The 25505-nt window shown below is 46.5% G+C and overlaps 2 protein-coding genes across 55 annotated transcripts in view; both read left to right on the forward strand.

The window, feature by feature from the left end:
* Positions 1-22209, forward strand: part of rims2a (regulating synaptic membrane exocytosis 2a) — an 83524-nt gene extending 61315 nt beyond the window's left edge. For 30 of the 50 annotated variants that reach the window (XM_057044336.1, XM_057044355.1, XM_057044346.1 and 27 more), the window contains 9 exons: positions 1172-1201; positions 2751-2851; positions 4940-5106; positions 10080-10324; positions 18683-18824; positions 18909-19021; positions 19113-19214; positions 19328-19467; positions 19561-22209. In XM_057044336.1, coding sequence (XP_056900316.1) covers positions 1172-1201; positions 2751-2851; positions 4940-5106; positions 10080-10324; positions 18683-18824; positions 18909-19021; positions 19113-19214; positions 19328-19467; positions 19561-19764 — 1244 coding nt within the window. In that variant the 3' untranslated portion in view covers positions 19765-22209. The remainder of the gene's footprint in view (positions 1-1171; positions 1202-2750; positions 2852-4939; positions 5107-10079; positions 10325-18682; positions 18825-18908; positions 19022-19112; positions 19215-19327; positions 19468-19560) is intronic. The other 20 variants (XM_057044370.1, XM_057044374.1, XM_057044376.1 and 17 more) reach the window with 5 other exon arrangements.
* Positions 22210-22901: 692 nt separating this feature from the next.
* Positions 22902-25325, forward strand: LOC130532085 (dendritic cell-specific transmembrane protein). Of its 5 annotated transcripts, none has more exons than XM_057044392.1 (5): positions 22902-23060; positions 23351-23547; positions 23626-24406; positions 24477-24797; positions 24866-25325. In XM_057044392.1, exons 2-5 carry the CDS (start codon positions 23366-23368, stop codon positions 24971-24973), a joined length of 1392 nt encoding a protein of 463 aa, XP_056900372.1. In that variant the 5' UTR covers positions 22902-23060; positions 23351-23365; the 3' UTR covers positions 24974-25325. The 5 variants fall into 5 exon arrangements, with proteins under 5 accessions (XP_056900372.1, XP_056900370.1, XP_056900373.1 ...); XM_057044393.1 differs by having other exon boundaries at positions 23010-23060; positions 23351-23450; positions 23548-24406; positions 24866-25318; XM_057044390.1 differs by having other exon boundaries at positions 23351-24406; positions 24866-25318.
* The last annotated feature ends 180 nt before the right edge of the window (positions 25326-25505 follow it).

Here is a 25505-nt window from a genome sequence, read left to right on the forward strand (position 1 = left end):
CACCACAAAGAGATGAAAGCTGCCCGGGCAGATGGCTCGCGCTGTCTTTTATTCATGGGACACTTCATTATTCTCCCTAATGGGGTACTAACTGAACAAAATGCAAATTTAGTGTATGAAAATGAAGTCTGATGAGAGTGGACTTCTTGTTTTTCTATCCTCCCAGCTGTCAGCGTTGGTTTTGTCAGAACTGTGGGCCAAAAAGAGAACAGAAAGGAGATGGGGGTGGGGGGGTACTGAGTCTGCTGAGGGGTTTCAGTTTGTGCTGACTGGACTCATGATGTGGGTCTGCGTGTGGTTGTTCGCGGGGGACTAAAGCACACATGGAAGTGTTTACAGGCCGACATGAAAGCACGGTTTACTCATAAAGAGGCAGAACACAAGGTCCTCTGGAGTGTTACAGGTTCTCTGCAGGCTGAGCGGAATAAAAGGACATGAATAATGTGCGGGGGGGGGATATGCAATCGGAAGCAACAGAAATGCCTGAAAGCAAATTAATCATGCAGTTGCATAACTGTCTTCCAGATACTGTAGTGTGTAACCTGTCTGCTGCGCGCGCACGTGTGTGTGTGTGTGTGTGTGTGTGTGTGTGTGTGTGTGCGTGCGCGCTTTATTTGCAGTGTTGATTTTCTTCGGCCTCTCTTCTGCATTGCTCCTCTGTGCTCTCACTTTGTTTTCTCCTTTATTTTTCATTTCCTTGTTATTTTTCCAGGCTGTCTCCCTACAGCTGCCCCATGCAGACTCAAGTGACATCTCCTATTTGCCCCCTTCCTTCCTCGCTTCCTACCTCCTTCCTTCCTCCTCTCCTCACAGAGTATATCTGTCGTTTGGGACATTAACGCCTCTTTGCTGTTGCAGCTCTTCTTCCTAAACTCTTGGCCTCTTGCCCTCTCCCGACTGTGTCCATGGTGGATTTTGCTGTTACTTTACGGTTTTATTTGTGTGTTCTGTGCTCGTTTTTGTCATTGTTGTGTCGTATTTGTTGTTGTGTTGTGTCCCCCCCTCCCCTCCTCTCTCACCCTCAACATCCTCAACTGCCTCTTGGCGATGTTGTACCCCTCCTCCTTCCTTCCTCTTCTTCGTTGTACCCCCCCCTTGCCCTCGGCGCATCCTCTCACATCCATCTTCCTGTCCTCTGTCTGTGTCTGTCCATTCTGTGATGTGATCCCAGAAGACATGGACGCAAGGTGGACGAACTCAGGTCTGTCCCTTCTCAACCTTCTCATTTCCCCTCTTCTCTAATCTCTTTCCTGGCTTGCCCTCCCTCTCACCTGCCCTCATCTCCATCATCTTTCCTCTCTTCACTCGCTCCTCATGCGCTTGTTTTATCACTAGTTTTTGCTTTTTCGCGCTCTGATTTTGCTGTTCAGAGGCTTTTGTTGCTAATGTTCACCGCTTGTTCACAACCGATCATGAAATGGGAAAAATTTTCTCCTTACTCGGCTCTTTACTCTTTGACTTGCCCAAAATTTTGCTGAATGCATTTCTTTAATATAATTTATAGTCAGACCTCTAATCTCATTCAAAGAAATAAAACAGGAGACAGAAGCTGACATCCAAGGCACATAGTTAGTTCGAATAAATAGTCCCCCCCTTGTAAGGACACTCCACGGACTCCTGTCATCACAGCTAGACTTCCAGCAGAGATTCCAAGAAATTATCATGGAAATAAAACACATTAATTAGGAAGCCTTGGAGGTTTGGACAGAGCTTGACAAGCTGTTTTTAGTACAAGCTGAGAGATTCAGTCATCTTAAATTACCAGTCCGTGTCCAAGGACGAGACCAGGGACAACACCAGATATGTAACGTGTATTTAACTGTGATTACATATTCTTGTTTTGCAGCCCAATTTTCTGCCGTGTTTAAGTGATATAATGAAAACTTAAGCACTTTAAAAGTTCTCAGACTTCTTAAACCTCATTTGTTGAACAAGAATCACGACTTTCCCTCGTTCCCAACATCAGAGTTGTTTTTTTCCTGTGTTTGGCAGGTAGACAGTAGCACAGGCTCTATAATTGATCTACGCAATTAAAGGTGCAGACAGTGACAATAGCAGATGACATAATGGGCGGTTTGCTCTGTGCTTCTCTTATCTGGCTAGAATTTAGAGAGAATGAGAGTGTAGGATTTGAGATTTGATTACCGGTATGTCAATTTTAATCAGAAAGACAAAGGGATGGGAAAAAAATCACCTTTTCTACAGTACCTGCACTCGTTCATTGGCTTGAACTGCACCGCTTTTCTTTCTCGTGCGTGTCAGTATGTGTGTGTGTGTGTGCGTGTGTGTGTGTGTGCCTGTGTGTGTGTGTGCGTGTGTGTGTGTGTGCATGCACGGCGGCCGTACGTGTGCGTCCACATTCACCCTGTCACTGCGGTCATATCACACAAAGGGAGAGCCAGGGAGCATGTTGAAAGACTGGTGGCCGATCAGATTTTGGGTGTATTAGAAAGCCTTTGTTGGGAAATTTTGGCCTTTTCAGGTTAGGATTTGCTTCTGTATTGATGAGCGACGTCTGGGTCACATAGGAGATTGGTGAGGCCACATTTCTAGATGGTTTGATAGGTTAATCCTCACTAGTGGTTAGCTTCAGCTTGTTTTGAAGCACTGGACCATTCAGCTTTTCCCCATTAGACGTGTCTCTTCATGGCTCAGCTGCAGCGCCTCTTCCATCACGACACCTCGTCCCTCCATCCAGCCTCCATCAGCGCCGTCTCCCCCAGCTGACAGTCTCCCATCTCTGTGCTCAGGTCTGGACATGGAGGAGAGAACCAGGCAGATGAAGCTGAAGATGAACAAGTACAAGCCCGGAGCTGGCTCGGACTCCAGACTGGAGCAGGACTACCACAAGGTACCGCACCTCTGCAAACTCCGGGTGTGTTTCGCTCCCTCCAGCTGCAGCAAACACCCACCTGTGATGTGCTGTTTGCGCAGTTGCGCTGGGTCACGTGGCGCATTTTGCAAGTCAGGCGTGTACACACGTGCGCATTTTAACGACAGGTTGTGCTCATACACTGATAATGCTAACAAAAACACACCAGAGCAGAAAAAAAAACACTCCAAACTACTTCTGAAAAAAGCCTGACACGAGCCTTTAGCCTTTTCTGTTGTGAAGTCAGGGAATGTGACAGTGAGTGTTTGCAGAGGCCACTGTTTACTACTTAGTTCTCGCAAGGTCCCAAACGTGTTTGGAGAGCTCAGAGCGGCCTGAGTGAGCCTAATGCTGCCTCCCCAGCTTTCCTTTTAAGTCAGTGGTATGAAGCTGCAGCACCACTCCGTGTTTTTGTTTTTGTCTATAAAAAGCAGACACAACCTTCACTTCTCCTTATCTGCTCTATAACCTCCACCGCTGAAATGTAGTTGTAAATTACAGAAGGCTTCTCTTTAATGCAACACGGTATGCCCACCCTGGACGGCTCCATCGCAGGGCAAAGTCACAATTGGGGGCAATTTAGATACTCTAAATTGCCCCCAATTGTGACTTTAATTTGCATGTTTGGGGTCTGTGGGTGGGGCGACTGGGATACATATGAACCTGGAGTACATCTACAGTGGCAACATGCCAATGATAAATCAGAATTCTTTTGCGTCACCAGAGCTTATATCATTCTTGGGGGGGGCACTTTTAGTAGCGACGTGAGCTGTTTGTCTGACGTCAGACCGGGCTCGGTGTTTACATCAGGGTTATTTTCTCTGCGTGTTGGTATCCAGATATTTCAAATTCCTTTTTGAAGCATATGCACACTTAATCTTCCTCCCTGCAAGCTGCAGCTGCTGGAACTAAAACACACAACCACACGCACGTTGCCTGGAATCCACCACCTGCATCACTGATTTCATGGTCTTCTGGTCGGGCATCAACCCTGACAGATCGTGTCCCGAAATCCCACCTCATCACGATGACCAGACGAATGTTTATTGGCCTCTAATAAATTATTGGATGCTTGTTTTCTATTGGTGTCCTTGTAAGCATGTCAGGTCAGGCTAGTTTTGGACATGGAGATGGGACGACTGTTCCACTGTAGGTTTGAATCACCTCCAAACTGGTGTGAGAAGCTCCCCCATGAGTGCAGAGAACCCTCCATCCTTCGGACTTTCTGAGTTCCTTTGCTCCAGTTACATTTATTTCAAGCTGGCTAATACGAACGTGTAGGATGAGCTAAAGAAGCCCACCTGACTGACTAATGAGGCTGAGCGATGTTTCTAATGTCAGATTCCACCTCTTAATAAGCCGAATATCCAAAGCCAAAGAACCGTAATGAGATCGACTGTCAGCACAAAAAACGACTCCTTCTGCTGCTGATAGTGTGTAATGATTTACTGTTGGCTCTGTCCTCCACAGGAACATCTCTCTGGCACCCACAGTGCGTTTTCATTAAGAAGGGTTAATTAAGAATAGAAACTGAGTACACGTCCCAATAATTCTTTGGGAATTTAGATGCTTTGGAGTGTAATTAAGAGAGCTTCTTTTAGTTGTTATCATGTGTTAGCAACAATGCTAAACAGTGAAAAGTAGAAGTGTGGAAATGTGGAATTGGCAGTGATGTAATCAGGTCAAAAAATCCAGTTCCCCCTCCACCCCAGCACCCCCCCCCCCCCCACACACACACATACACAAATACACACAGAATTCACACCACAGTTCTTTACTTTTTACAGCTTTTATTGTCTCAAGTTTTGCCTCATAATGCCTCTTATGCAATAGCTTCACAGCTCTTCTTTCTGTTCTTTCTGCACTATTAAGTCAACATTACTTCTCCCACATCAGCCTCTTTCTGCAGCAGAGCTCAGCTCATTCGTGACTGCTGCTCCTTAAAAAGCTAACAGCGTCTGGTTTGCGCCCTGCCGTCATGTAATGTTTGATTAAAGCGTGTTTCTTCCAAAAAAAACCTTTTCACCTGACACGTAACCTCTTGTGTGTGTTTTATTGTCTTTGCAGCGCTCCGGCAGAGATCTGCGGGGATCCGATAACCTGTCGGCCAAGTCATCGGACAGCGATGTAAGCGACGTGTCCGCTGTCTCGAGAACCAGTAGCGCCTCTCGGTTCAGCAGCACGAGCTACATATCTGTCCAGTCAGAAAGGCCGCAGGGGAACCGCAAGATTCGGTAGGCTGACCTCACATGAGGGGACATTGGACATGGTCTCTCTGTTACGGAGCTGTAATCAGGACTGGACGACCACCCCTCCTTCAGCTGTTGACTTGCCTGTATGCAGCGGGTTGCCACGTCCAAACGTTTCAGCCTTGAAACAGTTTGGACCTGGTAAAAAGCACAAAGGGGAAAACGCTCCGCCCACTGGCGGCGTCATTTTCCCGCTGTGACGAGTTCAGATTTGGCTCCGCTTCAGATCAATTTGGAACCAAATGATTGAACTCTGCTTCTGCAAGCAGCAGGCGGGGGGACGGGGGGTTGTTCACGTCTGAAGACACACAAACATGAATAAAACTGCATCTCCTTGTCTCATAGCAAAGCAAAGACGAACTTCACTTGCACGAAGCTTTGCTATAAGTGTCAATTTCAGCTTTTTGTGCTGAGCTGACTGTTTTTGGCTGCGCTGCGTCTCCATGTTTGTCTCTCTGTTGTCTCTCTGACCGTATTCATGCTCTGTCTGGTTTCCTTTCTGCTTTGCATGTGCTGCTCTCTTGCATCCGTCTCCAACTTCAGCCCGTTGCGCTCGAGGAGCCACTCTCAGGAGGGGGATGAGCACTTAGGGGGGGTGCTAGAGGAGGAGGAGGCAGGTGGACGGGGCAGAGAGGGAGAGAGGAGGGCTGGCAATGAGGGGCGATCGCAGGGGGAGAGGGAGCGCTCAGTGGGGAGGGTAGACTCAGAGGAGCAGCAGGAGGATTTGGTGGAGAACGAAGAGGACGTGCACCAGAGGAGTGTCTCAGAGACCGACCTCAGGTAACACGTGTGGAAGCCTCCACCTGCAGAGTCCTACTAACAAAAACAAGACCCAGATCTCCCATTAATACTGACTTTCTCCTCTTCCGCCCCTGTGAACCTGTTACTGTGGCCCTGTTGCCCCCAACCTCCACCTTACTGTAGCTGTAGCACCACGGGATCATCGTAGCACCTTGTCCACAGTTTAGTAGCTAAAGCAGCCACTTATTTCCATCAGACGACAATGTAACATTTATTTTTATTACTAAAGACTATGTTAAGTGAATATTTATTGTAATTTAATTTAGATTTGATGTAATTCCCAGAAAATTTCTTTTGCTATCCTTTGTCTTTTCTTCCGAGAAATTAAAGTATATTCAGGCACACATACGTGTTTGAATGCATGTATGGAACTCATACAACTCTTTACTCCCCAGATATGAAGGCTATATTTAACATAATATCAATTTGTCCCGGTCGCAGGAGGGCCTAGCTTATTTCTGAAGAGACGCGTTCGAGAAAGTGTCAAAAGTGTGTCAAGAGCAAAGAACAAATTTTCTCCAAATCCCACAGCGGGACACGAGCTGAGCTCCCTCCTCTAAGAAGATGTCCTCGCAATCTAATCACCTTCACAGCAGGACCCCAGTTAGTGCGCATGAATTTAGGAGCTGCAGAACCTCTGATAGGTGATTAAGTCTGCACCAGAGTGTAGAACGCCGTGTAGGGCAGGTGTAGGAGGGAGCAGATTACTGTTACCTGCTCTGGGCGGACTAAAGCCGTCCCCAGTCAGCGTGATGTTCTGTGCTGAAGCTGCCCTCTGTGTTGCCTCACTGGTCTCTGTGTGTCTGTGTTGGGACATGCTTCCCTGCTTTGTCTGAGGCCCGTCTGCATCTGCGCCTCATCATTCCAACTTTTCCATATTCCGCCGCTTACTCATCGACATGCCCACCCTGTATGACTCCACAGCCGTGCCGCCAGTTCACTCTCAGTGAGATCACTGGAAACATTTTAAAACATCCTTGAGATGCTTTTCCTTCCTGTCTGAAAGTGAGCTGGAATAATCCCGCTTCCCGACTTCTCTTTCATGTGATAACCCCACTTTTCCTTCATGACAGCTACAGTAGATCTGTAATATTTCTTCAACACACCAGTTCTTTACTGGGGAAAACAAAAGAGGGGATTTAACTGGGATGTTGTGTCCATGACAGAGTCAAACAGACTCCTTAAACCTTCTTGGTGGAGGTAATCAAATGCTAAATGCTGCGCTGCTAACTAAAGGTGTCAATGTGCTTAAACTCAATGCAAATATCGTAGCACGCATGCAAATAAACAGATCAGATAATACCTAATCTTCAAGTTTCTCCTCAGATTGGCAGGTAAAGGTATCATTTTTACTTCAATAAGAAAGCACAGGGAGCAGTAAACAGTAGTAAACATTAGCCGATGTTGTTCTGTCTGACATGGAGGAGGATTACTGTTGAAACTATTTGTTAAATGAATGAGGTGATTAACCTGGCCAGACATCAAAAAATGAATATGACCTTTATTTAATAATATTTAATCCAATAATGTTTTGCGTGAGACATGGAAAAACAGCTTTATATGTACTTAAATCAGGGAAAGACCTCTTTAAGTCTTTAAGTCCAGCGAACATCAAGACGTATGATTACAGCAAATAAACAGGTGGAGGTTGAAACGCTCGCAGCACGAACAGATGAAAGGTTCATTCGCTGCTCCTTGGGTATGAAAGGCGCCGGCTACATTTACTCATGACTCATCTATGTATTGAGGTCACTGTGTAAATATGCATCTGCTGCACGTTAAACAAGCCTGTGGGTGACGGCTGCAGGTACAAACACTTTAACGGACGGAGGCGAAAACACACACACGCGCGCCCGTGATGCCTAGAGGCCTACAGGTACATGCTGGAGCCTCCCATCAGCATGTCTAGAGACTCCTGTTCCTTATTGTTTCCATACCAACATTTGATTTTAATAATAATACTCAGAGCTGTGTTGAAAAGGATGTGTGCATGCTAATGCTATAGGCAGGGGCGCAGTTACCATGGAAACCCATTCTTCCACCTCACCTGACACCAAAGAAGTAGAGTCTGACAGTGGCTGTGGTGTCATGACTTTCCGCTTTCTTTGTTGTGTTTTAATCTTACATCACAGCGAGTATGAAAGTATGAAAATAAGTAAATAAAACCCAGGTGTTGTTTTGGCCACGGGGGAAATCTCGGTCCGGTTGACAACACACGGTGAGCAATCCGCACGCTGTGTTCTTGACACGGATCTGGAGAAATTCCGCAGATCCTGGCGCTTGACGCAGAGCGACGGACGCGGCAGCCAAGATCCGCTCAGGAGGACAGTAATTAAAGAGGAAACAGTGAGCTAATGGTGGCAAACAGGCACTTTCCCCACACTTGTGTTTATTTTCAATCAGCCTGGCAGGTCCAACGTGTCCAGGTACACCAGTAAATCATCCTTTTGGATCAACAAAAAGGGAAGCGCGTCAGGAGAATGAGTAGGTTTTGAACTGGATACAGCTGAGAATGGTCCTCCAGTCCAGTATATACAGACCTGTTGATTCCAGCAAGTCTGCACGGAGGAACATGAAGACAACTCTGGACCCTACTTCATTATTTACCCCCTCGTGTCCATTTTCTGGGCGTGAAAGCGTTGCTGTCCTGTGAGGAGCAGATGAAGCGAGACCTAGCTGCCATGATACTGACATTTAAGATATCGCCCGCGCCCACATCCACCTGTGGCGTTGTCAGCAGCGGAGCCGGCTTCAAAGCTCCGGGCCTGCATTAACTGATCAAAGCCACTAATCCTCCAATAAACAGCTGATGTTTATATATGAAATCGCAGGGGGATCCATCAAGGAGTCAGTTGAGAAGAGCGGCTGAGATGCTTCAGACTGAGACGGACATATTTCCCCACCAATACCTTTCTGCAGACTCTATACACGGGCATACACATCAGTTGAGCAGGTGATGAGCTGCTCTCCTCCTCTGTGGCAATCATGCGTGCGGAAAACAGAGGATATAAAGCCAGAAATTGCATAACCCTCCGTAATTAGGCCAGGCAGCGTTGCCTCCTTACTTACAGCAAATGAAGACGTGCTCTCGGTTCTGCGCAGCCTCTTCACTCTTAATGAGACTGACGCTATTGTTTGATATGTCGGAGCATCACTTGATGGAGCCTCTTTGAAAATGGGTCAATTGTGCAAACACATCGACTCTCTTCCTGTCAACACGTCTCTTCTGTCCGTTACAGCTGCTCGAACGGCGAACGGCCAGGCTGCCTTGTTAATAGATAGCAGCCGGAGGCTACTGCATATAACTCATCCTATTAAAAATGCACAGCCATGTGATACAGAATGTAATTTGTCTCTTGGTGATGATTTTACTAGCCGAGCTAAAATAAGAGCCTAATTTGGACTCTGGCCTAGTTCCATGTGAAGAGCAAGTGCTGGCGAGCAACGCTGAAGACAGAGAAGCTCTGTCAGGTTTAGTGTCGTGTGTTTACGTCTCCACGTGTGCAGGAGGAGAGCAGGACACCAAATAAACCTACAATTACACAGGAATCCGCACGAACCGCACAGCCATTGTTGTAAAGATTTGATCCCTTTTCTTTCATCAGGACACATTTATTTTTAATTTTGCCACTGCAGGAAAAGCAAAGCAGCAGCACCGGCATAAATGTGTTCCAGGGTTTTCATTGTCAAAGTAAACACTCAGATTTCCTCCACCAAGCAGGTGTCACATAAATATGCACCACCAACATAAAAGAACAATCCGTTTGTAGGCGTTTTGTCAGAAAACTGGCAGTTTGCAACGTTAATCTTTACACGGGTGAAAAACAATGACTTTCAAACTTGAAACTGAGCGTCAGACAAGTGTGTTGATGTCTCTAATTATATTACTGGGATATTTAAAAAAAACTGCTTGTCTCAAAGGAGAAACTGGCCCAGAAATCCAGTTATTCCAAGATTTAATGAGCTAAACACAGCAGAGGGACGCCTTGAGTTATACTGAGCCGTGCTGTAAGTCATGAACTCCTGTACCTGAACTCTTTCCTTGTCTCCTCTCCTCTTATCTTCCCTCCTCCTTCCATCCTCTCCTCTGGGCCTCCTCTCTCTCTCTCTCTCTCCCTGCCCTCGCGTGCCCCCCCGACAATGGCGGTCGCTGACAGTGACTTTGCATCCAAAATGAAAAACAGGCAGATGGGCTCCTCCAGCGGCATGAACATGACCAAGAGCACAAGCATCAGCGGCGACATGTGTAACCTGGAGAAGACGGACGGCAGCCAATCAGACACGGCGGTCAGCACAGTAGGCACTGACGACAAGAAGAGGCGCTCCAGCATTGGTGCCAAGATGCAGGCCATGGTGGGAATGTCTCGCAAGAGCCAGAGCACTTCGCAGCTCAGCCAAACAGGTACAGTAGCCAGCTCCAACCGTGCCGTCTGTACGTCCACGTCTGCGTCCGTCCTGCGTTCTTCCCGTATGTGCTTCTCTAATCTTCCTCCTTTTTCCCTAACTTTTATCTCAAAGGCTCGTGGACTTCCAGCAGACTCCTACTCCTTTCCCTTCCCCACCCCTCCTTTTAGGTAACAAGTTTCCCGGGACTTCTCCCCCTCTCTCCTTTAACCTTCTTGTTTTTACTTTCGTTACTTGCTACTGCTTTTTCATGGCTGCGTTGGCCGTTTTAGTTTGGGAAGCGTGATACCACAGCAGCTTTACCCTCCTGCTACCTCAGCCGCTGTTCCCTGCTCATCTTTTCTTGCTCTCGCATCAATTTCATTGTGTTTAGTGCCTGTGAGACTGTGTGCACATGTATGTATGGTATACTGCGAATTATACCGTTTTTTTCGATGAATGAAGCATTTTGTCCCAAAGAGCCACCTTCACTGGCAACTACAGTAATATTATGGCATTGTTAGCATCTATTATCCTGGAATCATTGCAGAAGCCATAAAGGGTAAAGGTGCAAGAGAAACCCGTGTATCTATGGCAACCAGAAAGCTAGGGGTGGTGCTCTTTGGCGAAACTTTTAATACTGAATACAAATACACCACAGAAATCTACAAAGCTAAAGACTTGAAGTCAGGGGTAACGCTAAGAATGAACAAATCTGGGGAAAAGCAGTCGTTTCCATAGATGATAGATTACCGCATGACAGCAGCTGAACTTTTATTTTGTGTATCAGGGCTTTGTCACTTTCCCTCTATCACCGGTATACTCTTTGCTAAGTTCCTTTTTTGAACATAATCGATATTAATCGTCCTCGGGCTGAGCTGCCGGAGCTGTGAAAAGATGGCTCGAAGAGCATTTGCAGTCTGCTCTGTTGAGGTGAAGGTCGTGCCGCTGTGTCAGTGCCCGTCAGGTGTCGACACAGGCACCATGCTGTCATTTAAAATTAGGACGACAAACAATGTTTGTTTAAAATTCCAATTCCTATTTGTCCTGGTCCTGTCCCACATCGGTGCCGCCTGCTGAGCGGCGGCTGCAGCACTTTGGTGGAGGGACAGTGTGATAGATGGAGGAATGGGTGCAGGGCGAGGTGAGATGAAGCGAGGCGTCGCGCGCACGTGGCGCTGCGATGCCCCGCTGGCTCGTGATTCGACTGGCACATGGGCTGCTGCTGCTCCGTAGGCTGCTGCTGTACTCATTGCTAATAAGGTATCCATATGCCGATCAGCCTTTATTTGGGAGCAGTGATGTTTCGGAGAACAAACAAAAAGAACTCGTCATATTTGAAGTAGACTTTGAAAAGGTGGCTTTTCTCATGGACAAAGATAAACAATGAATCCAATGTTTGTTTGTAGATTTTTACGTTTTTAGATTTGACAGTTTGACGCCGGACAGGTCTCTCTCCAGCACCCGCTTTTACAGCGCTCTGGATTTGCCAGACCTATTAATATTTCACTCGGTCCCTCTGAGTGCATCAGCTGGCGTCTGCCAGCACACACACGTCTTCCTTTCACGAGCCGCGATCGGTTCCGCACCAGGACAAATGCTGCCAGGCTGCCTCTTGCCCTACTTTACCCTGTTGTCCCCAGATGCTCATCGTTTGATTGAAAGGTGTTTTCAAAGGATGGTTTTAAGAGTGCGCTCAATGGTCGCTGCACCCTGCCAAATGCAGGGTGGGGGTGGGCAGAAACGCCAAGAAGCACGACTCTGGCTTCTACAAACACAGCTTAGTCAGATGGAATGGATGTGCTCCCAGGTGGCCACAGTAAGTAGTGTGTACACAATCTGCAGCTGCAGAAGCTGCTGGTTTTGTCATTGCAGTGCTCAAAGGACGAGACTTTCATCCAGGAAAACAGAAAAGCGTAGCTACCCGAGAGCAACCCATCTTTCCAGTCCAGAGTGCATCACGTGACTTCCTCTCTCCTCCGGCGGGCAGCCGCTTTTGGTAAAGATCCGATCGGGAACAGCGGAAACGCACCCCGACACGTGTCGCGGCTCATGCTCCATTCATGTCACCTTCCCGGTCACACACAAAGGAAGGGGAGCGTTCAATAGGGAAAGTGAGAGTCAGAAATGAGCGAGGCGGCCTACTGTGATATGGAAAGGAATCAAAGATGGAATCATCAGCGCGCTACCTGCTCCTGCTGGAGCAGCGTTGCTGCCACTTTTGTGCTTTTCTCCTCCAGATCCTGAGAACAGAATCCCATTATGAAAAAAAAGCCCAAACTGCTGTTTATACTCAGTCAGACTCCAAAGAATGCGACATGTCTCACACTCAAAATATCCACAAGCACTGACGGTAAAGGCGGATATATGTTGGCTATATAAGTCACTAATGTAAACAGAATAAAGAATGTTTTGGCTGCTTGGTTCCTCTCACCTAATCAGTCACCGGATGCCGATGAAAACCAGCAAAGCCTTCAGACAAACCGGTCTGCACAGCCGCGGTAAAATAGCTGAACCCCGAACTTTTGGCTCAGGTAATTTATCTTCTGGGCTGACTCGGGTGACGGTCTCAGCAGCTGAGGATGCTAATTGATTTCCTTGGGGGCCCGAAGCTGACGCACCGCTCTCAGAATGATACATGAACAGGGCGCCTCCAGAGCAGGGATGCTGCTGCCCTAGTGTGCTCTCATTCCGGTTACTATTCTTCTCTTTAATCCCACCTGAATGTCTCTTTATGTGTCTTTTCCATCATTTTCTCTGTATTATGATCTCTTCCTCTCTCCATTCATCACGGGTCCACGTGAAAGGCTGTGAACGTTGGACAGCCTGACCTCTCAGATTAGTCATTTTCATGCACGTGTGTTGTCAAACTGCTGCAGCTGTGACGTCTAAACGACTTCATACATCCAATAGTGAATTCTCCTGTTTCTTTGGTGGAAAAAAGAAAATCTGTGCACATACATAAAAAAGCAAATAAATGTATCTCTAGCTTCAGCACTTCTCTGGTCATTAACTTTTAGATTTTATACGTGAGAAATACTCTTACTTGACCATTTTTGTACCCAACTTATCTGATTATTCTTGTCAAAACGACTGTTCTGTTGGGGTGATGGTGCTTGTGGGCCTCCTTTGTAGCAGTGTCAGCACTGCTTCACAGGTTCTGCATGGAGATTTTTATTTTCTACCAATTCCTGCTGTATGTGACTGCCTGTTGTGGGACATCTGTGAGAGTAGTCTTCAGTACAGCCACCGGGGGCAGCAAACAGACATCTGCCATATTATTCTGATGAACACAAGTTTGAAACTCTGCGTGTTTCCTGTGCACCTTTTTTATGATATTCATAATTTCCCTGCAAGTCTGCTGGACGCGCTCGTTTATCATAATCCAGCTTGTTTTCATAGTCGTATTAGCACCACTGATGACCTTATACTTATTCATGAGCCAGGATGTGCGTGTGGACTAAATGGGCTATTTTCACACTGAATGCAGCACATTGCGTCTCTCCAAGCAGACGCTGTACTCACAGAATGATCCACTCTGCTGTTTTCCTTCCTCCCTTTCAGTAATTATGCAGGAGCATCGTTTAATGATTTCCATGAACTTGTTTTTAACGCCATTGATGCGGCGCGGCTCGGGATCTCGGGTACCCACATCGACTCGGCCTAAATTTGAGGCTCCAAACTGTAATATTTCAATGACTCGTGCTTCTGAACTGGACTCATAGCGAACTTCCACCCTGCATTTTTAGATATCAACTGAGACTAAATTAGTAACTTCCTCTTGCAGTTGCTGTCAGTTGGAGCTGCGTGTGGTCAGTGCGACCATGTCACGTGTCAGCCAAACGCTTCCGCTCATTACATCCACAGTTAAATGAACGTGCTTACTGGCAGTTCCTCTTTCAGCAGGACGTGAGAAGTTCTGCTGCCGTGACATGTTTATTTATTTTTTTGCATCTCCTGTCACATGCAACATGTGACACAACAGCTTTTCTCCCTCTCCGCATTATTTTTATTGTTTGTGCCAGAAAAAGCATCCAGAGGTCGAGGGCCGGATCTGCTTTATATTTACCCCTCCCTGTTTCACACCTTCAACTCGGAGCTGACATCCATGAAGGAGTTCGCACCCTCAGTGGACTCTTTCATTGAGGGTGTGAAGAGAACTGTGGGTGGCGTCACTCATGTTGTATTTAGATTAACTGTCTAGGGAGCAAAAAAAATGTTTCAACTTATTCTATTTATATATTCTGTTTATGGTCTCTGTAGCCACTGGACATTAAAATAAAAACAAAAGAAATAGCTTAGCTTAGTTTATCCTATTAGTTTCACCTAACCTGGTTCATCTAACTACCAGTAGATGAATGTAGACAAATTTTAATTAGCTGATTAAAGCAATCAAATCTTTGAACAGAGATCATCATATGGTAAATATTGCTTCATTCCTGTGCAGTTAAGCTCAGCCTGATGTTATTATTTCTCTATGAATATGGCTGCTCATGTTTAAGCCAAGTGGGAGGGCACTTCCAGGCAGCAGAGCTGGCCTTCATCATAGGTGGCAGCGGGGAATGTAAACGGAGTGAAGACGGAGCATGTCCTCCAGCCTTCACACATGTGCTTGTGTGCCCGTTTAATTGCTCATACCTGTGTGTTTACCTTCATCTGTTCACGCACGCGCCTGGGTTGGAGGCGTCCATTAAGCTGTGTTTACAGTGGATGGGACCAGAGTCGCTCTCTGACACTTGGCCCGGCTCAGACCCGTTAATCACAAAGATTTCCGAGAGGCTTCTGTCTGTGACGGCTGCCATTTCAGCCCAAAATATGACTTCTGGGATGATAGCCTCTTCTTCTCACAGTGGACATTCTGGAGATTCCTGCCCACTGAGTTGATGGTTATTCCCAGTCCTGCAGGTTTGGAATTAAACTAGAGCTGATGTTCAGTGTCGTAATGTTTTCGGGAAATCAGCCATTGCCTTTGCTGCCTAAAATAGAGACCCCACCCCCCCAGCCACCCCCCCACTGCCATAAAAGTTGAGGATGTCCAGAGGATCTGACTTTCTTCAGAACTGCTGTAGGTGTGTTGCAACTGTGACCCTCCTATTGGCTGCTCCTTCAGGTGCTGGGGCAGGGGATGAATGCCCCTGTCATTTCATGTGGGTGGAAAAGCAACAGTAAACTTTTGCAACGGGCAAGAGCCAGCACGTGCCATATGTCTTGTTGCCATGACTGCTATGACGCATTATGCACCCAGCAGAAATTTATTCTTTTTTTTTCTCCATGATTGATGATACGCTGCCTCCGCTCATGCTATTTTCTTTTCATTTCGACCAATTAGGTTTATTAACATTTGTGATTAACCAGAAGCCAGTATTATATAGTATACATTACACTAACATTATTAAACTGCGTGACACTGATTAATTTCTAATGTTAAAATCTAAGATTCACTGTCACGTTTACAGGTGTGTGTTTGTGTTTACGCGTGTGTGGGGCTGGGCTGAAAATGTCCACAATACCATTGCTCACGTGCGTCTTTAGCAATGTTCTTTTTACGTTTAAAGCCAGTAGAAAAACCTCTGAATGCAAACTGCATCTGAAACATGCACCAAATAAACTTTATTCAGCTCATTTGGAGATGCAGGCAGAACAGAAACCTTTTTAATCTGGATTTGCAAACTAGTCACACTGTTCTGGCTGAAAAAAGGAGCTCACCCAGTTTCCTCTTAGCTGTTAGCGTGAAGTGATTTTTGCTGAGCTGACCTACATGAAACACAGAGAGGGAAGATTTGCAGTAAAGGGCATCTTCCTGGAAGTAGGTTGCAGCGTTTCTTAAAGTGCACATCTAAGAGCTAGGAGAGAAGAACTCTTGCTGTCGTTGCAATTGGACAAAAATGCACCAGAGTGTAAAAAACCCCAGCTGGGCCTAAAGTAGTGGGCCCGGTTTCAGTTGATATTCCACCTAAATCGAGCGGTGAGAGAGAGAGAGAGAGTGCAGAGGAGCTGAAGTTTAGCCCAAAACCATCCATTTCCTTTATGTTACACCCTCACTCGCTGTGGCAGATTTATCAGTGTTCCAGAGACCACCACAGAAGAAGACTCTTCTCTTTGCACAATTTTCCCCAGAGTGTTTGAATAAGCTGACCTCGGATGTCTCCAGCAGGCGGGAACAGAGTGAGAAGAGGTCCATGTTTAGGCACATCTGACCCTGCTTCAAAGGCCGAGCTGGTCCGATTGTTTGACGCTTTGGCTCCTGATTAATAGAGAAAACCAAATTTCTTCTAACTCAACAAGGCGGATAAGAGAGATTGATGGTGTTTTGCAGGTCGTGCACGTGAATACGATCAACAGCTTCTCACTTCGGAGGAGAGGCAGTGAAAGCAAAACATGAAATACTGCCAGCACAATGCAGCTGCGCTCCGGCAGCAGCCGTCAGACACGTGAACATTTAGTGATCGCCATGTGGCGGGGGCTGCTGGCGAGCGTAATGATGGCTTGTTTTTAATGGCTTGAAGACAAGATGGGGAGGGAGCGGGGGAGGGTGGGGGGAGGGCAGAAAGTAAAAGGTGAAAACAAAGAGAGTGAATGAAAAAAGAGAAAAGGAGATTAGTGCAATTTGAGAAACAGAAGGTGGGGGGGGGGGTCTCAATATCTCTGGGTAGAGCTCGCTCACCCACAGAGCGGGCTGAGGTGCGCTCGAGTCACCCCGCACTGTGATTGGTGGAGCGCGCTGCGGCTCTTTCCCCTCCCCCTCCTGAAGAAAGAGGTGCAACTAGAGCGTCAGACTCAGACAGCACAAGACTCTGAAGTCGGCACAGTGAAGGACAGCACAGACCCGGCCTCATTTACCCAGCCAGACACGTCGGTCCTCCGCAAAGCTTTAGCAGTGAGGTTAGCGTTTCCTTCCTTCAGAAGATGGGGAGGCAGGGGCACGACACCTCTGCTGCGGCTCCCGGGATGCGAATCCAACGCTCCCAGAGCAAGATGAGCCTGTCTGCGTCATTCGAAGCGCTGGCCGTCTATTTTCCCTGCATGAACTCCTTTGATGAGGATGATGGAGGTAAGATGACAGCCAGGGGAGAGTCTAGACAAGTGTGACTAAGGAGAAAGATTCCGGCTTCATGATGACTGGAAAGTTGGATTTTGTGTATGTAATTCTGTCAGACTTTAGCCTTCAGTGTCTGCGATGGGAGCTGCGTTTGAAACGGTTTCAGCAACTGGGATGAATCAGTTTCCTGTCTTCAGTGTGCAGCCCTGATCTAATAAGAAGATAATTTTATGACTGTCTCTTCATTTGATCCAAATCTTATCATAAAGACTTTCACCTCTCGCGAGTGCAGCTAAAATTTCCGCTTCTAATTCCAGTTTTCTGTGTTGACAGAGAACTTAAGCAGGGCATGGATTTACTCCTCCATATTTTCCCCTTACTCTTACTCCTCTCCGCTCTGCTGCTGGCAGTTCCCAGCTGAGATTTTAAGGCAGCGACTTGGTGATGCGCCAGTCGGTCAGACCGCAGCTCAGCGGATACTTAAACAAACCCAGCCGGCGCTGGCAAAGCTGCCATCTTTGAAAGCATTTGCACAAGCCTGCCGTACGTGCTGTTTGCACAGAGATGCTGCATTGTTTTGATCCGTCAGAGGAGGTCTGGGAGCAGCGGTCCGACGTCAGAGACGACCTCTGCGTCTGCGGCTTCTGTTGCGATGTGTCAAGAGCAGGAAAGAGGAGGCAGAAGCCGGCTGAATGACCGAGATTTCAAGGTTGAAGAGCTTTTCTCTGTTTGTGGGCCAAGAGATACTCAGGAACATCTCTCATCTCCACAATTCCCACTCTGAGGCTAAAGACCCTCCAACGAGCATCTTGTAATAATCAGCCTCTGGCTTCATTTTACAGCATCGCCGCGTGTGTATGCATTCCGTCGTAGGCATCATATGGGTGCACGCCACAGGCACCGCCACGTGGCTCCACACGCAGGCTGTCAGGGGCGCTGGGTGAGGATGAGCAGCGGCACAGCTAATGGGGGGAGTCAGCTGTCATCTTGGATCACTGAGGATGGCTTAGACAGACAGTGGATGTTTGTAGGTGGAGCGTGGTCTCACCGCGGTTCCTGCGAGACCCCCGCAGGCGCACAGTCCTGCAGAGTGCTACAAAAAAGGGCCGTGCACGTTCTCTTCAGCGCACAGAGTCGGTCTCTGTGGAGCACGATGAGGTGATGAATGATTTAAAGGCTTTGGAGTTGTTTCTTTCACCCCTCCGGGGCCGGCCTGTCGAGGCGCAGGGTTCTGCGATAATCTGACTCGCCGATTCGGTGCATTCGACCAACCGTGCGTCATCTTGTGTGTCTCTCTCTCTCTCTTTCCCATTTTTGTGGTTCTGAACGTGCGACCAGAAGCAGGAGGCAAGAAATTGCGTAGCACGATCCAGAGGAGCACAGAGACGGGCCTGGCGGTGGAGATGCGAAGCAGGATGACCCGCCAGGCGAGCCGGGAGTCCACGGACGGCAGCATGAACAGCTACAGCTCAGAGGGAAAGTAAGGAGACACTTGCATGGGATTCATTTGCCCACCACTTTCTGTAAGCGTGAGCTCATATAAACACACGTCCCTTTGCTTTAGCCTCATCTTCCCTGGAGTTAGACTCTCCTCCGATGCACAGTTCAGCGACTTCCTGGATGGTCTTGGCCCCGCCCAGCTGGTTGGACGACAGACGTTGGCTACTCCACCCATGGGTGAGAATCCACCCAGCACGTTTTGAGGATTAACAACCACATATTTTACTGTAAAACATATCATCTAATGTTGTTTATTTTTACTCTTCAGGTGACATCCAGATTGGCATGGTGGAGAAGAAAGGAGCGCTGGAGGTAGAGGTCATCAGAGCTCGTGGCCTTGTGGGAAAACCAGGTTCCAAGTCACTGCCAGGTAACCTGAGCCGTCGCTCTCTTGCTAAAACAAGACATTTTGCACTGCCTCATACTCCCGAGGTCAATGGCAGCACATTGACATACACCTCCTGTCACTTCTTGTGTTGTCAGCACCTTATGTGAAGGTCTACCTTCTGGAAAACGGAGTCTGCATAGCCAAAAAGAAAACTAAAGTAGCAAGAAAAACCTTGGATCCTCTTTACCAGCAGCAACTGCCGTTCGAGGAGAGTCCAGGAGGGAAGGTTTTACAGGTGAGAGAGCACTAATAAAACCAGATCTGGACTCAGATCAGCCCCCCTTGAGCTGCAAACCATTAATCCCTTTCCCTGTGTGTCCCTCCGCAGGTCATCGTGTGGGGCGACTATGGACGAATGGACCACAAGTCATTCATGGGAGCAGTTCAGATACTGTTAGATGAGCTGGACCTGTCCAACATGGTGATTGGCTGGTTCAAGCTCTTTCCTCCTTCCTCACTGGTGGACCCTACTCTGGCCCCACTGACAAGAAGAGCTTCCCAATCCTCACTGGACAGTTTCTCTCGATCATAGCAGCGTGCGGACTGATAGCGTTGTTGTAGCAGCCAGTGTTGCGATTACAGGCCACGCCCCCTGGTTACACTGCATGCTTGATGTTGTGTCTTCTGAGCCTGTTTCCTGGGGTGCAGATGTGAACCTGTCTTTTAAGCAAAAACATCGCGCACCTTGTGCACACGGCGAGGCGCGTTGCGAGCGCCCGGCGGCCGGGATTGCCGGCTGTTGTTGTTGTTGTTGTTTGGAGGAAACGGGAATGAACTCCTTAGCACGAGGAATCCGTCAGTTCCAGGTTTTCGTCCACTTTGAAGCCATGGGGGTCAGCACTGGGAACCACTAAAGGAGTTCTACAGAAGCCCTTTTTGAATGAAAATTAAATGTTCTGCTTTGATTATGTTGGGGTTTTTTTTGGTTTTCATTTTGTTTTCTTTTGTTTCTTATAACGTCGGTGTACTCGTACCTGAAGGGGGTGACGGCGTTTCTAACCAGACGCCCAGTCACGCCACGCCAACAGACTTACAGTAGCTGTAGATGGAGTTTTTTGGAGACCGTCACTTCGAGTGAGGTGTGTCCCAGCTTGTATCCCAAAAAAAAACAAGAAAAAATGTCGTGCTTTGTTCAGGTTTATGAATCAAACTGCACCGGAAAAACACCCGAAAGGCTTCAAGGATATAAGAGGCAATATGGAAGCGGCTGCCATCAACCGTCCAGCGTAAACACAGTAAAGCTCCAGACCCCGTGAAAAGATGTACAATCCACCATTGTTCTTTCTCTGTTGATATGTTGTATGAAATCTCAAAAAATATCTATATTTATTTTTTCCTTTTTAGTTGATTTGCATGGACACAAATTTAGATGAATTTAAATTAAAGGAAAAAAAAGATTATTTTCTTGAGGCTGTAACTTGCAAAAAAAAAAAAAGTGGAAGAAAATAGAAACAGATCAGCCCTTTTCAGCAATTTCTATTATTTTTAAAGAGAAATGTCACTAGTGCATGGTTTTCAAGGGGAGTGAATGCAACATCATGAACTTTAAAAAAAGAAAGAATTCTTTATCATTCTTTAGACCATTAATGAGTCTGTGGTTGCAGACGAGATAAGGAAACTTTAACAGAAAAATGTTTATGTGACAAAAAGTGATAATGAGAATAAATGTAAATTATTTATTTCATTGTACGAGGCCTCGCGCCTCTTAAAGATACACATAATGTGCAAAATGTACATGTTTCTCTTTCTCTTCCTTGTCCCAGGGTTCTCCTCATTGTTACCACTGTTTGGTCCCCTGATGCCGTCCGCCTTTTCGGACCGCGGCTTATTTTACATTCCCGTATGGTTTCCGTATGTTCTTTACGTTGGCTTTGGTTTGTTTTAACAAGCATGTTGAAAAGGTATTTTCTGCAACATGGCTTGGGCACACCTTACTGTAACTCAGCATGTTTTGATAAAGAAGATATTTGGAATTTTTGCAGTTTCTTGTACAGTGCATGTCAGCTTCATCTATTTTGCCACCCCCCTCCCCCTCCTCCACCTCAAATCGAACTGGATTGGGATTAGCACTCGGTCTTCCTCGGCCAATTATTGACATTTCTAAAGAAGAAAAAAAAAAGAGACATTCCACCTGCCCGAGCCCATGGTTTATTTCAGGTTTTCCAGGAAAAAAAATAAATAAATAAAGCGACAAGGAAAATATTTTCTATTTAACGAGGTCAACCAGAACCGTTTGGGATGGCGAGTGTGTTTGATTTCAGTATTGGTGACAAACATGCAAACGTGTGGGTACTGCAAGAGGTGAAAAGAGCAAACATGCAGGAGGTGTGTGTGTGTGAGTGTGTGTGCGTGTGTCGCTGTGGGTTCGTTTTAACAGGCGCTGTTAGCAAAGATGAGCAAATCAAATTAAAGTAACAAGGGACGTTGCCACAGAATTGTGTTTTTTTTCTCGTTTAAATGAAAATGAAATTGAGTTACTATATTTTTGTTAGTTTTATTTAAAAGCCAAGACCAGTTTCTTTTTTTTTTATTTTCTATTTTTTAGTAATTCTGAAATGCCTCTCGTGTCTGGGAGGTACGTGAATCTTTCGGTCGCAGTATGTCTGAATGAAATTGAAATGAGGCATTGTTCCTTTTTCATATGACGATAACGTGTTTTAATGTCCGAGAAAAAGCTGCGGTGTATATTTTCATTTTGATTTCATTGTACATACCTTTAGATGTCGGGGGTTTCAATTTAAAAAAGAAAAAGAAAAAAAAAAAGAATTGCATAGTTGACCTTTTTCTTGGAACAGGAAAAATGCCTCAAGAGACGACAAAGACATATGTTATTTATCCTTTTGAATGCCTTTTAATTTTCTCTTTTTGGTGCAATGTGTTAATGCCAAGGCTATGTCTTGGTTAAGTATGGTTGAGTACAGAGATTTATGTAAGTTATTTTTCAAATTAAAAATAAAAAAAATTGATATTACACTGATGCCAAGTGTTGACTGGTGATAACCCACGCGTGAACACACACACACACACGCACTCACGGGCACAGGTTTGCAAGCATAACTTTGACTTCCATTTAATTTGTATAACTTAAGGTTAATTTGTCCTCCATTCAAGTGCTGACCTCGAAGATGCTCGGACCCCATAAGTCAGTGAGCTGAGTAAAGCGAGGTCCCCACGTGTGCAGTAAAACAAGTAGAGGCAAATGCATACACAAAAGGTTATGAATGGCCTTTTTCAGAGGTTCTCCAGATCTTGGGAGAAATAATTCCTTCTTTTAAAATGCCGGATCATTTCAGGTAACGCTGAATCATTCAAACTCTAACTAATAAAGCTTCCTCAGAGGACTGATCAGAATCAGGTCTACTCCCATAATGACTGAATTTAATGGAAATCCCTAAATAGATTTATTAATGATGTTTCCTCCTGGAATAACCTCAGCTCCTGGTTTCACTTCATAAAAGTGAGCTTATTTAAGTTTAGACCTTAGGTGCACATAAATGGTGCATAAGCATGTTAAAAACATACATTTCCATGATTATTGGCAACAGCTTCAGCCTTCAGACTGACCCGGTCATCCATTCCACCTTAATGTGCTTCACCTGTGTGTCCAATCACCTGGATTGAGCCTGTATAAGTAGCACCTGTGTCTCTTCTCTGCCAGCGTAGTCTCTTGTTGTGTTTTAGTGATCAGATCTTTAGTATTGGTGTATCACACCTCACATCCAAACACTGCCCTCTATACGTTGACACTATCATATCCCACAGATAAAATACTGTAGAGGAACAAAAAGAGAGAAACGGAGCAGAATTGGTGTGAACTGTCCTTTTAAGGTAACAAGCAGCGTTAAGAAGCTGATGAAATTTGAGCATTTAATCTAAGTTCCTTAAAATCTTCATTCAGTCTGTTGCCATCGGATGTAGAATGTGAACGGCAAACGTGCAGATGAGAGTCAAAACCGTCCACGTGATACTTCTGCTTTGGGTTTTTTAAAGGGATGACTAACGAGTGACAAATGCCTGACCTGAACTTCCTGTTTAGCGCCCTTTAAGTTTCCTGCAGAATACAGGCAGTAAAACAAATGTGAAGTCCGCGGCGCTCCGGTGTTGGCTTTCTTTTCCAGGAACGTTCCTACGCAATGCTGCTCTCTTGGACTTCAGTGCAACAGTGTATCAAGGACGTCGGTTCTCTGTCGGTGGACGTCTTCACCAGTGATAAAAGAGGTGGCTTCCAAAGTTCTCTCATCCTTCTCCTCACCTGCAGCCTTTCCAGTCTTCTGCTAAGCTCGCTGCTCCTCCTCTACCTCCACTTCACCCTTAGGTATGAGCTAGTGGTGGCAGGAGGTATTGCCGGCTCCTCCATGATGCTGCTGACTGTTGCCCTCTTCCTGTCAAAAAGAGTGAGGTGCTTCGGGACCCTCTTCGTCGTCTCTGTTTTCATGAAGAACAGCCGTAACCTGCTCCTCACCGCTGGGACGAGCTTGGTGGTTCTCAGAAACATTCGCAATACCTGGGAGAACCTCTCCGTTCTGCTCAAGAGTATGATCTGTAACCTTAAATCCAAGAAAGCAGCCATCGTCGTTCCATTAATGAGGTACAAGGAGATGTTGAAGTGGGTGGCAAACAGGCTGTGGAAGCCCGACCTGGGTATTGTGAAGCTGACCAGCCAGTCCAAGATCTCAACCAGGCTGAGATCGGAAGAGTTTGAAGCCAAGCTGAGTGAAGCGGAGCACAAACTGAACGAGACCGTCCAGTACGTGCAGTCCATCGTGGACACCGTCTCCTCGGTGACGGAGAAGATGTTTCCCGCCGTCAGCTTCCTCGTGCTCGCGGCGTTCATCGTGCTGCACGTGAAAAAATTCCACGACGACCTGAAGTACAAAAACAAGTTAATCGGCGGCAGATTTGTGGAGTTTGACAGGAAGCGGCGGGCGGAGGGAAAAGCCCACGTCCTCCCCCTCACAGCAGAGGAGGAGAAGCTGTACACTGTCCCCTCCATCCGTCCCACCTTCAGGGACAGGAGAGCAATGCTAAAGTTTAGCATTCCAGTGGTGTCCCAGTTTGTGATATGGGTTGTGTTTATTACCGTGGACGCCTTGATGTACTGGCTTGTTGCTATCATAACAACAACGCTGACAGAGCTGGAGCCGTTCCACGTCCGCCTGTTACTGAACATTCAGGTAAGTGTCCTCGAGGTGACGGACTCTTTTAATCCTGTCAGACATGTAACCCTTTCCCGTGTCCGTTCAGGATATTGCGACCCTGATAGGGATACCGATTCACGAGGAAACCCACCGGGAAGACTTTTCCTACTCGATGACGCTGTTTGAGAAGGAGTGTCTTCCTACACCCACGCTGCTCCTCCACACCTCCGTAATCCCTCTGGCTCTCATCGTGTCCATCCTGGTGGTCATGATTCTGATGGCGGCTAAGGTGGCCCAGCTCAGGCTGCTGGTGTGCGAGCGGTTCTTCCCCGGTCCCACAGAGGCCAGGGTGGAATACCTGCATGCCAAAATCTTAAAGAAGCGGCAACAGAGGAGACCTGTGAAGGTCACCTCGCCCTATTCTAAGGTAGGTGTTGAAGCTCACCAGCTATAAATGCTCTAATACGGTGGGTAATTTTTCTTTTCCTCCTCCAGCTGCATTTTTGGTTTCCTCTGATCTTCAGGCCCAGAGAGATTCCTCAAACTACTCCGTTATCTTTTGCCTCAGTATTTAAAGGAAAGCTAAGCTACAGGTTCTGCTGATACAGCTACTGATGGGCTGTTTCATTAGCTGCATCGTAGACTGTTGGAGGCTTTGGTTGATGGTTTTAAATCACCTAAACTGTAAATGATTTAAAGTATATGATATATAAGATAAACGTAAGCTTCCTCCAGACAGAACCCCCTCTACCCCCCTCTCTACCTCCAGTAGCCTGTGATAATAAAGAATGTGTTGTTTAATATTAAGCTAAAGGAATCTGTTATTTATCCTTTTAAATACCCATCAATTTTCTATTTCTTGGTTGAGTTTAGAGCTGTTATGTAAGTTATTTTTCAAATTAAAAAAGATGTTGCACTGATTCCGACTGTGGAGTGGTGATATGACACACACACACACACACACACACACACACACACACACAGGTGTGCGATAGTCCCTGTAGGTTCCCGCTCTTTCACACCAATGAACCATTCCTGACTTTGAGAAGAACCATCTGGTCCCACCAGTCACACACACGGTGAGACCTCCACGCTAACTCCTAATTAATCTACTTCATTTCACATCTTCTCTTTA

The sequence above is a fragment of the Takifugu flavidus genome, chromosome 10 (genome assembly GCF_003711565.1).
Source record: "Takifugu flavidus isolate HTHZ2018 chromosome 10, ASM371156v2, whole genome shotgun sequence".
NCBI lineage: Eukaryota > Metazoa > Chordata > Actinopteri > Tetraodontiformes > Tetraodontidae > Takifugu > Takifugu flavidus.

Excerpts from the sequence above, each read along its gene's own strand:
- LOC130532085 (XM_057044390.1), top strand. The coding sequence starts at position 23,366 with ATGCTGCTCTCTTGGACTTCAGTGCAACAGTGTATCAAGGACGTCGGT. Across the intron at positions 24,407-24,476 it reads GCCTGTTACTGAACATTCAG|GATATTGCGACCCTGATAGG; the intron begins GTAAGTGTCCTC and ends GTGTCCGTTCAG. Across the intron at positions 24,798-24,865 it reads TCACCTCGCCCTATTCTAAG|CTGCATTTTTGGTTTCCTCT; the intron begins GTAGGTGTTGAA and ends TTCCTCCTCCAG.